A 12,353-nucleotide genomic window follows, 5' to 3' on the forward strand; every position below is an offset into this window, starting at 1 on the left:
TTTTATTATTTCATTTTTCCATCACATTATACACTGCTTGTTTCGATGGTTACAACCACCCTGCAAGCCATCAGTTGTGATTGTGCTTGAGCAATATAGGAAAAAGCACCAGCCTCTCAGGTGGTCGGGACCATGGGAGCGCATATAAGCAAGTGCTTTTTCCTATAGTGTGCAAGCACGACCACCGATGATGGATTGTAGCATTACCAGCAAAGAAAGCAATATGGATAATCACAATACATTAGTAAGAGGCTTGTAGTGTCTTTCTCTACATAATAAATGCTATTAGCTGAAGTGAGACAACCCCATTAAACCATATTTTTTTAATTCGTTATTTGTCTAGTTTATAATCCTACTAATTTGTAATTCTTGGACTTTTTCCTCCAGCAGCAATGCAAGATCAGCAGACCAAGGAATGCAACACTTAGGATGACCACAGCAATGATGAGTCCAAAAACAGTCCCTGAGGAAAAAAAATAAAAAAAAAATCTTTTATTAAGCAAAACAATTCATATAAAACAAACTACACTTCTTTCCAAGCAGAAGTCTGAATATAAATGCACTTTGTTGCTTATCTGTAGTTATTACCAACTGTTCTGGTGCTAGATTCCAGGGTGACCAGGGCCAGGTTTGGAAGGATACACCAGAGGTTCCCCCAGTAGGCCCGGGCTCTGGGACAATATTATGCCCCAAAAGTTTAGAAGACTCCATTTAAATCCAATCAGTTGAGCTCTACTCTAAAGTATTTCTTAAGGATTACCGTAATTCCCAATTAATTATTAGACCTTATTGAAAATACTGTATGTCCTGCGTTTGCAATGATTACAACAAAGTTTACAATGTTCTGTATAGGTAGGGGGTGGGCAGTTAATTCTCAATCATTTTATGTGGAAAACTTATTAAACCACCAGTCCAACACTGACCACCACACGGTGATCCACTTCTTGATGAGTACATTGCTTTTCCAGAGGTGACTAGGAGAGCAAAAATAAGTACCTACATGAGATCCTGAATAACTGCAGAAAGGCATAGACTTCCCCAAACAGTACAGTACCACCAACTCAGTAAACTCAACTGTCTAAACTCTCATCAGTGTCACTAGTTAGTTAAAGGGGTTCTGCATTTTTTTTTTACTGATGATCTATCTTCTGGATCATTCATTAAGTACAGTGTATACAGTATATGTGGCAGTAATTTAACCACCTCCGGACCGCCTAACGCAGGATCGTGGTCCGGAGGCGGCAGTATCAGGCAGAGTCACGCAGGGATGCATCATCTCGCGAGACGCGAGATGACGCTCACAGCCGGCCCGCGCATCGCGAGCCGGCAAAAGTTCGAGGGGGGTTACATCATCAGCCTGCCAGCCAATGATCATCGCTGGCAGGCTGATTTAAAAAATTTTTTATCGAATCACAGGCCATTTAACACCTTATATTTATAAATATAAGGTGTTAAATGGCTGCTGTGCTCCTCTGCTGGTCCTTTTCGTCGGTTGGTCTCAGCAGACAAGCACAGTTCACAGTGAGTACACCAAACACCACACTTAGCCCCCAGATCACCCCCCATCACCCCAATTAACCCCTTGATCGCCCCTGTCAATCACCTAGTGAAAGGGAAAAAAGTCATCAGTGTAAACTGTCACTTTTTTTTTCACTGGTATTGACTGTTAGGTTTTAGGATAGTTTAGGCCTCTTGGTTAGGTAGTTAGCAATCGTTTAGCACCCAGCCCACCGCACCGCAGTCACTGATTCGCTGATTAGCGTATCGCTAATCAGCATTTGTACTTTTATAGTATCTGGAAGTGATCAGAACTGATCACAGTCAGATCTATAATAGTATTCGTGTCACCTTATCTCGCCCTCCACCCAAAACGCAGTGTTTGCCCGATCAGGCCTGATCGGTCTCCTACACGTGCGTTCACCCACCCCTGCCCCGCCGCAGTGACAAAAAATTTAATTATTTTTGATCACTGCACAATCACTTTACAAGCGCTGCGGCGATGATAAAAAATATCAAAACTGATTTTTTTTTTTTATCGCAGTGGCCTCCGGTACTTCACTAGCCTCCCATTTGTAAGACAGGCTTGCTTTTTTTCTTGGGTAGTCTCAGGGAATACCCCATAAATTTAGTAGTCCAAATATCAAACAAGGGGTAATCTTCTGAAGAGGCCTACAGGATTCTGACCCAGTCGGATGAGGAATGGGAACGCTCATCTGACGAATCCAGCGGGTCAGAATATAAACCTGTAGAAAACAGTGGCAGTCTGACCCAAAGTTCGGACGAGGAGATTGAGGTCCCTGATACCAACAGGTGTACCCAGCCCAGTGTTGCTACACTACAGGTTGCGCAGGATCCGCTTCAAGGGCAGCAGAGTGGGGCTGGCGCTGTCGGATTATGTGGTGAGGCATACACCAGAAGTGCAGCCCACCCTGAACCTAGTACCAGCACTGACGTACAACATGGTGAAGTGGCGAGCACCAGAAGGGCAGTTGAAGCTGGTATGGTGGCACGTGCAATAGTTACCTTGTCGCAGCCGCCGCACAGACAGGCCCATAGACCCCCTAGAGTCCCTGAGGTGCTGGCAAACCCTGATTGGCAGTCCCCAACTTCAGCCGCACCATTAGTTACCCCTTTCACCGCCCAGCTTTTGACTGGCTCCACAAAATTCGGCCCCTCATAGACCACTTCAACAACAAATTTGCAGATTTGTATACCCCTGAGCAAAACATCTGCGTAAACGAGTCCCTTATACATTTTACCGGGCGCCTTGGCTTCAAACAATACATGCCAAGCAAGCGCGCCCGGTATGGGGTCAAATTGTATAAGCTCTGTGAAAGGGCCACAGTCTATACCCACAAATTTCGGATCTATGAGGGTAAAGATCAGACCCTGGAGCCGGCCGGTTGCCCTGACTACCTGGGGAGCAGTGGGAAGACAGTCTGGGACTTGGTGTCACCCTTATTTGGCAAGGGGTACCATCTTTATGTGGACAATTTCTACACAAGTGTGCCCCTCTTCAGGCATTTGTTCCTAGAACAGATTGGCTACTGTGGCACCGCGCGACCTAGTCGCCGGGGCTTCCCCCAACAGCTCGTTACCTCCCGTCTTGCAAGGGGGGAGAGGGCTGCCTTGTGTAATGAAGAACTGCTCGCGGTGAAATGGAGAGACAAGCGTGACGTTTACATGCTCTCCTCCATCCACGCAGACACGACAATACAAATAGAACAAGCAACCAGTGTAATTGAAAAGCCCCTCTGTGTCCTCGACTATAATTCGCTCATGGGAGGGGTGGACTTCAATGACCAGATGTTGGCTGCTTATTTAGTTTCCCGACGCACCAGATGCTGGTATAAAAAGGTGTCTGTATATTTAATTCAATTGGCTGTATATAATAGTTTTGTTCTCTACAGTAAGGCTGGGAGAACAGGATCCTTCCTCAAATTTCAGGAAGAGATCATTGAGAACCTCCTGTATCCAGGAGGTTCTGTGGCCCCATCCACCAGTGTAGTGAGCTGTCTACACGAGCGACATTTCCCCAATGTCGTTGCTGGTACTTCAACCCAACCGTCACCCCGAAAAAGATGTCGTGTCTGTAGCGGGAGTAGAATAAGGCGTGACACCTGCTATTTCTGTCCTGACTGCCCTGACCGCCCTGCCCTATGCTTAGGGGAGTGTTTCCGGAAGTACCACACATAGGTACACTTAGCATAGGGATTGCATCTCACAGGACAGGCACACAGGGCTATTAGGGCCCATTCACACAGAGCTGCTGCAAACCTCTCCTTTTACCTGGGACAAAGTGCATAATGTACTTGGCCACATCTTTGGGTGATTTGCGCTTTGCACATTGTCCCATGGGGAAGGAGAGGTTTGTCCTATAAAAAGGTAAAAAAACAAAATCACATTTGCCCACTTAGGATGCAGAAAAAGTGTCACACGTGTGGTATCGCCGTACTCAGAAGTAGGGCAATGTGTTTTGGGGTGTCTTTTTACTTATACCCATGCCGGGTTAGATAAATATCTCGGCAAAAGACAACTTTTCCCTTTTTTTTTTTATACAAAGTTGGCATTTGACCAAGATATTTCTCTCACCTAGAATGGGTATATGTAAAATGAAACTCGAAAACACATTGCCCAACTTCTCCTGAGTACGGCGATACCACATGTGTGACACTTTTCTGCAGCCTAGGTGGGCAAAGGGGCCCACATTCCAAAGAGCACCTTTAGGATTTCACAGGCCATTTTTTACACATTTTGATTTCAAACTTCTTCTCACACATTAGGGCCCCTAAAATGCCAGGGCAGTATAACTACCCCACAAGTGACCCCATTTTGGAAAGAAAACACCCCAAGGTATTTCATGATGGGCATATTGAGTTCATGGAAGTTTTTATTTTTGTCACAAGTTAGTGGAATATGAGACTTTGTAAGAAAAAAAAAAACATTTTCTGCTAACTTGTGACTAAAAATAAAAAATTCTATGAACTCACTATGCCCATCAGCGAATTCCTTAGGGTGTCTACTTTCCGAAATAGGGTCATTTGTGGGGAGCTTCTACTGTCTGGGCATTGTAGAACCTCAGGAAACATGACAGGTGCTCAGAAAGTCAGAGCTGCTTCAAAAAGCTGAAATTCACATTTTTGTACCATAGTTTGTAAACGCTATAACTTTTACCCAAACCATTTTTTTTTACCCAAACATTTTATTTATCAAAGACACATAGAACAATAAATTTAGAGAAAAATTTATATATAGATGTCGTTTAAAAAAAAAAAAAATTGCAACTGAAAAATGTCATTTTTTTGCAAAAATTTCGTTAAATTTCCAATTAATAACAAAAAAAGTAAAAATGTCAGCAGCAATGAAATACCACCAAATTAAAGCTCTATTAGTGAGAAGAAAAGGAGGTAAAATTCATTTGGGTGGTAAGTTGCATGACCGAGCAATAAACGGTGAAAGTAGTGTAGTGCAGAATTGTAAAAAGTGGTCTGGTCATTAAGGGTGTTTAAGCTAGGGGGGCTGAGGTGGTTAAAGGTTTCTGCAGTTTTTTTAAACTGATGATTTATCCTCTGGATAGATCATCAGCATCTGATCAACAGGGGTCAGACACCCGGGACTCCTGCCGATCAGCTGTTTGAGAAGGCAGCGGCACTGGCAGTATTTCCACGGCCTTCTTGCTGTTTACCGTAGGCCCAGTGACATCACGACTAGTATCACTGGACTGGGCTCCGCCCAGCCCATTGATACTAGTCGTGACGTTACTGGGCCTGTGGTAAACAACGAGAAGGCCGCGGATAGATCATCAGTTTAAAAAAACTGCAGAATTCCTTTAAATTACTGCCACATATATACACTGTACTTAATGAATTCATCTAACATTCTGCTTGACACACATTATGGGAGAGATTTATCAAAACTCGTGTAAAGGAAAACTGTCTTAGTTGCCCATAGCAACCAATCAAATCGATCATTTTATTTTCCAAAGCAGCTCTGAAAAATGAAAAGTGGAATCTAAAGCCAGTTTTCCCTTACACTAGTTTTGATATATCCCCCATTGACTTCTGCTTGAAGTGAAGCTTTATGATCAGTAACATGGAGCTACTATAGTTGTATAAAATACCAGGGGCATTCATTATTTTACTCTATTCCCTCAAATGCAAGTTTCCAAGCTGCTCTGTATGCTCAAGGTCCTCATTGGAGTTGTTCTAGTTAAACATTTTGAGGAGCAAACTGAACCAAGGAAAAGTCAGGTACAGCAGCATTCTATTAATGTACAATATATGATCTATATATAAACTAGTGCCCTAGCGGGGCGTGACCTGCACGCTGATGGCGCCAGGCGCATGATCTACTTGCTCTAGACCCATACACTGCAAAGCGGCTTACAGCGACTCTCCTTGCGACCCAGGCTAAGCTCAGTGTATCTCCAAAGCTCAACTGATATGGGGAAAGTTAAAAGACGCCCGGTGAATTTGACCGAGTTTTCGGCAAGTCAGGCTCCACCAATTCGGGCCTAGCCACCGCGCTCTCCTACATCCTCTACTGCCATGCCGGCAGCCTCGCCGAACGACTCCATTGGCGTCATAAGGTCAGAGCATGAAGGGCAACCTGCCGCTCACCTCACTGAGGATATCATGCGTGCAATGTTAGAGACCCTGCTCTCCTCTATGAAAGAAGACATGATGGGATTGCTGAGGGACCTCAAAAGGGATATTCAAAGAAAACTTTTTTCCTGAACCTCTGCTGTAAATACTAAGCCTATATCATTCTCATTGAGGTCCTTCATGAATTTTACAAACTGTGATTTTGTGCCATTCCAGAAAATTTCTCCTCACACACAATTGCTAATTGGAACTATTAAGAGAGAAGCATATTTAATATAAAACTTAGCCAGCAATTAAAAATATCTAAGTCTATAAGCTTGCACAGTAGATGAAGAGATAGAGTACCTAGAAGGAGCATCTACAGGGAGTGCAGAATTATTAGGCAAGTTGTATTTTTGAGGATTAATTTTATTATTGAACAACAACCATGTTCTCAATGAACCCAAAAAACTCATTAATATCAAAGCTGAATATTTTTGGAAGTAGTTTTTAGTTTTAGCTATTTTAGGGGGATATCTGTGTGTGCAGGTGACTATTACTGTGCATAATTATTAGGCAACTTAACAAAAAACAAATATATACCCATTTCAATTATTTATTTTTACCAGTGAAACCAATATAACATCTCAACATTCACAAATATACATTTCTGACATTCAAAAACAAAACAAAACAAATCAGTGACCAATATAGCCACCTTTCTTTGCAAGGACACTCAAAAGCCTGCCATCCATGGATTCTGTCAGTGTTTTGATCTGTTCACCATCAACATTGCGTGCAGCAGCAACCACAGCCTCCCAGACACTGTTCAGAGAGGTGTACTGTTTTCCCTCCTTGTAAATCTCACATTTGATGATGGACCACAGGTTCTCAATGGGGTTCAGATCAGGTGAACAAGGAGGCCATGTCATTAGATTTTCTTCTTTTATACCCTTTCTTGCCAGCCACGCTGTGGAGTACTTGGACGCGTGTGATGGAGCATTGTCCTGCATGAAAATCATGTTTTTCTTGAAGGATGCAGACTTCTTCCTGTACCACTGCTTGAAGAAGGTGTCTTCCAGAAACTGGCAGTAGGACTGGGAGTTGAGCTTGACTCCATCCTCAACCCGAAAAGGCCCCACAAGCTCATCTTTGATGATACCAGCCCAAACCAGTACTCCACCTCCACCTTGCTGGCGTCTGAGTCGGACTGGAGCTCTCTGCCCTTTACCAATCCAGCCACGGGCCCATCCATCTGGCCCATCAAGACTCACTCTCATTTCATCAGTCCATAAAACCTTAGAAAAATCAGTCTTGAGATATTTCTTGGCCCAGTCTTGACGTTTCAGCTTGTGTGTCTTGTTCAGTGGTGGTCGTCTTTCAGCCTTTCTTACCTTGGCCATGTCTCTGAGTATTGCACACCTTGTGCTTTTGGGCACTCCAGTGATGTTGCAGCTCTGAAATATGGCCAAACTGGTGGCAAGTGGCATCTTGGCAGCTGCACGCTTGACTTTTCTCAGTTCATGGGCAGTTATTTTGCGCCTTGGTTTTTCCACACGCTTCTTGCGACCCTGTTGACTATTTTGAATGAAACGCTTGATTGTTCGATGATCACGCTTCAGAAGCTTTGCAATTTTAAGAGTGCTGCATCCCTCTGCAAGATATCTCACTATTTTTGACTTTTCTGAGCCTGTCAAGTCCTTCTTTTGACCCATTTTGCCAAAGGAAAGGAAGTTGCCTAATAATTATGCACACCTGATATAGGGTGTTGATGTCATTAGACCACACCCCTTCTCATTACAGAGATGCACATCACCTAATATGCTTAATTGGTAGTAGGCTATCGAGACTATACAGCTTGGAGTAAGACAACATGCATAAAGAGGATGATGTGGTCAAAATACGCATTTGCCTAATAATTCTGCACTCCGTGTAAGTCCGCGCACATGCGCGAGTGTACACAAAGCATCGAGATGGTACGGAGTAAGTGAAAAAAATCTCTAAGTCCTCGCGCATGTGCGAGTATAAGTCAGATATCGCGGGAACAGATTCGGGAGGCATTGGAATACTCTAGTTAAGTCCGGGCACATGCGCAAGGCTTTGAAGTTACGTGCGAGATGATGACCCAATTAGTCTCGATGACTAATGGACCTATAAAAAGGAAGAAGGCTGCAAAGCAGCCAATCAACAAGCGTCATACTACTTGCCCCAAGAGGCCATCACAGCTATGCCTACTATTGGCATGGCTGTGATTGGCCAGAGCACCATGTGACCCAGCCTCTATTTAAGCTGGAGTCACATAGCGCCGCCTGTCACTCTGCTCTGATCAGCATAGGGAGAGGTTGCGGCTGCGACAGTAGGGCGAGATTAGGCAGATTAACTCCTCCAAAGGACTTGATTAATTGATCGATCTGCAGCTGTGGATCATTGAGCTGCTGATACTCAATTGCTCACTGTTTTTAGGCTGCCCAGACCGTTTGTCAGTCACTTTTTTCTGGGGTGATCGGCGGCCATTTTGTGTCTTGTGGTGTGCCAGCACAAGCTGCGACCAAGTGCATTTAACCCTTAATGGTGTGGTTGTTTTTTGGCTAATTCCTACATCAGTGTGAAGCTGTCACACCAAGTGCATTTAACCAACAATAGTCTGGTTATTTTTTGGCCATATACTACATCAGGGGCAAGCTGCGCCTGTCACCAAGTGCATTTAACCCTCAGTAGTGTGGTTGGTCAAGCTGTCACACCAAGTGCATTTAACCATCAATAGTGTGGTTATTTTTTGGCCATATCCCAGTCTAATTCTGTCAGTAAACCTATACCTGTCACCCAGCGCCTAAATACTAGGCCTCAAATTTATATCCCGCTAAATCTGTCGTTACCGCTGTACTATCATGGCTGGGCAAGTTATTTAGTGTCCGTCAAAGCACATTTTTTGTTCTGGGTTGATATACAATTCCCAATTTAGCAATTTCATAATTTACTTGTTTCTGCTGTATCAGAGCTATTTGAAATCTATCCCTAAAAGGGTACATCATATTCAAGGTGCACATAGGGTCATTCAGAATAACTTCACACACCCGCTACTGTGCATTTCCAAGTCTAATTCTGTCAGTAAACCTATACCTGTCACCCAGTGCCTAAATACTAGGCCTCAAATTTATATCCAGCTAAATCTGTCGTTACTGCTGTAGCTGGTCAAGTTATTTAGTGTCCGTCAAAGCACAGTTTTTGTTCTGGGTTGAAATACAATTCCCAATTTAGCAATTTCATAATTTTGTAGTTTCTGCTGTATCAGAGCTATTTGAAATCTATCCCTAAAAGGGTATATAATATTCAAGGTGCACATAGGGTCATTCAGAATAACTTCACACACCCGCTACTGTGCATTTCCAAGTCTAATTCTGTCAGTAAACCTATACCTGTCACCCAGCGCCTAAATACTAGGCCTCAAATTTTTATCCAGCTAAATCTGTGGTTATTGCTGTGGCTGGGCAAGTTATTTAATGTCCGCCCAAGCACAGTTTTTGTTCTGGGTTGAAATACAATTCCCATTTTAGCAATTTCCTAATTTAGTGGTTTCTGCTGTATCAGGCCTACTTTAAATACATCCCTAAAAGGGTAGATCAGAATCAAGGTGCTGATAGGGTCATTCTCAATAACTTCACACACACGCTACTGTGCATATCCCAGTCTAATTCTGTCCGTAAAACATATACCTGTCACCCAGCGCCTAAATACTAGGCCTCAAATTCATAGTCAGCTAAATCGGTGGTTACTGCTGTGCCTGTATTAGTGTAATACGGTACCTAAATAGATAGCCAGATAGTGTTAGGTGTCTGTAAAAAAATGCCTGAATTTGAATTCAATACATTGGGCCAAATAATATTTTTGTTGTTGTGGTGAACGATAACAATGAGGAAAACATCTAGTAAGGGACGCGGACGTGGACATGGTCTTGGTGGTGTTAGTGGACCCTCTGGTGCTGGGAGAGGACGTGGCCGTTCTGCCACATCAACACGTCCTAGTGTACCAACTACCTCAGGTCCCAGTAGCCGCCAGAATTTACAGCGATATATGGTGGGGCCCAATGCCGTTCTAAGGATGGTAAGGCCTGAGCAGGTACAGGCATTAGTCAATTGGGTGGCCGACAGTGGATCCAGCACGTTCACATTATCTCCCACTCTCCCACCCAGTCTTCTGCAGAAAGCGCACAGATGGCACCTGAAAACCAACCCCATCAGTCTGTCACATCACCCCCATGCATATCAGGGAAACTGTCTGAGCCTCAAGTTATGCAGCACTCTCTTATGCTGTTTGAAGACTCTGCTGGCAGGGTTTCCCAAGGGCATCCACCTAGCCCTTCCCCAGCGGTGGAAGACATAGAATGCACTGACGCACAACCACTTATGTTTCCTGATGATGAGGACATGGGAATACCACCTCAGCAAGTCTCTGATGATGACGAAACACAGGTGCCATCTGCTGCGTCTTTCTGCAGTGTGCAGACTGAACAGGAGGTCAGGGATCAAGACTGGGTGGAAGACGATGCAGGGGACGATGAGGTCAAGAGACTCCGCCTGCTACTGACCGCCGCCATCTGGGACCGAGCACCCCAAAGGCAGCTTCAAGGAGTTCCCTGGCATGGCACTTCTTCAAACAATGTGCTGACGACAAGACCCGAGTGGTTTGCACGCTGTGCCATCAGAGCCTGAAGCGAGGCATTAACGTTCTGAACCTTAGCACAACCTGCATGACCAGGCACCTGCATGCAAAGCATGAACTGCAGTGGAGTAAACACCTTAAAAACAAGGAAGTCACTCAGGCTCCCCCTGCTACCTCTTCTGCTGCTGCCGCCTCGGCCTCTTCTGCTGCTGCCGCCTCGGCCTCTTCTGCTGCTGCCGCCTCGGCCTCTTCCTCCGCCTCTGGAGGAACGTTGGCACCTGCCGCCCAGCAAACAGGGGATGTACCACCAACACCACCACCACCTCCGTCACCAAGCATCTCAACCATGTCACACGGCAGCGTTCAGCTCTCCATCTCACAAACATTTGAGAGAAAGCGTAAATTCCCACCTAGCCACCCTCGATCCCTGGCCCTGAATGCCAGCATTTCTAAACTACTGGCCTATGAAATGCTGTCATTTAGGCTGGTGGACACAGACAGCTTCAAACAGCTCATGTCGCTTGCTGTCCGACAGTATGTTGTTCCCAGCCGCCACTACTTCTCCAAGAGAGCCGTGCCTTCCCTGCACAACCAAGTATCCGATAAAATCAAGTGTGCACTGCGCAACGCCATCTGTAGCAAGGTCCACCTTACCACAGATACGTGGACCAGTAAGCACGGCCAGGGACGCTATATCTCCCTAACTGCACACTGGGTAAATGTAGTGGCAGCTGGGCCCCAGGCGGAGAGCTGTTTGGCGCACGTCCTTCCGCCGCCAAGGATCGCAGGGCAACATTCTTTGCCTCCTGTTGCCACCTGCTCATCCAGTCAGCCACACACCTTCACCACCAACTTCAGCACAGCCCGGGGTAAATGTCAGCAGGCCATTCTGAAACTCATATGTTTGGGGGACAGGCCCCACACCGCACAGGAGTTGTGGCGTGGTATAGAACAACAGACCGACGAGTGGTTGCTGCCGGTGAGCCTCAAGCCCGGCCTGGTGGTGTGCGATAATGGGCGAAATCTCGTTGCAGCTCGTTGACGCACATCCCTTGCCTGGCGCATGTGCTGAATTTGGTGGTGCAGAAGTTCATTCACAACTACCCCGACATGTCAGAGCTGCTGCATAAAGTGCGGGCCGTCTGTTCGCGCTTCCGGCGTTCACATCCTGCCGCTGCTCGCCTGTCTGCGCTACAGCGTAACTTCGGCCTTCCCGCTCACCGCCTCATATGCGACGTGCCCACCAGGTGGAACTCCACCTTGCACATGCTGGACAGACTGTGCGAGCAGCAGCAGGCCATAGTGGAGTTTCAGCTGCAGCACGCACGGGTCAGTCGCACTGCGGAACAGCACCACTTCACCACCAATGACTGGGACTCCATGCGAGACCTGTGTGCCCTGTTGCGCTGTTTCGAGTACTCCACCAACATGGCCAGCGTTACAATACCACTTCTATGTCTCCTTGAGAAAACACTTAGGGCGATGATGGAAGAGGAGGTGGCCCAGGAGGAGGAGGAGGAAGAGGGGTCATTTTTAGCACTTTCAGGCCAGTCTCTTCGAAGTGACTCAGAGGGAGGTTTTTTGCAACAGCAGAGGCCAGGTACAAGTGTG

General features: G+C 45.7%; 1 protein-coding gene across 1 annotated transcript in view; it reads right to left on the bottom strand.

The window, feature by feature from the left end:
• Positions 1–205: 205 nt before the first annotated feature.
• The window catches only part of ACP3 (acid phosphatase 3), a 142,578-nt gene continuing 130,430 nt past the window's right edge, over positions 206–12,353 (bottom strand). The window contains exon 10 of the mRNA XM_044294099.1: positions 206–463. Coding sequence (XP_044150034.1) covers positions 345–463 — 119 coding nt within the window. The 3' untranslated portion in view covers positions 206–344. The remainder of the gene's footprint in view (positions 464–12,353) is intronic.

Source organism: Bufo gargarizans, chromosome 5 (genome assembly GCF_014858855.1).
Source record: "Bufo gargarizans isolate SCDJY-AF-19 chromosome 5, ASM1485885v1, whole genome shotgun sequence".
Lineage (NCBI taxonomy): Eukaryota > Metazoa > Chordata > Amphibia > Anura > Bufonidae > Bufo > Bufo gargarizans.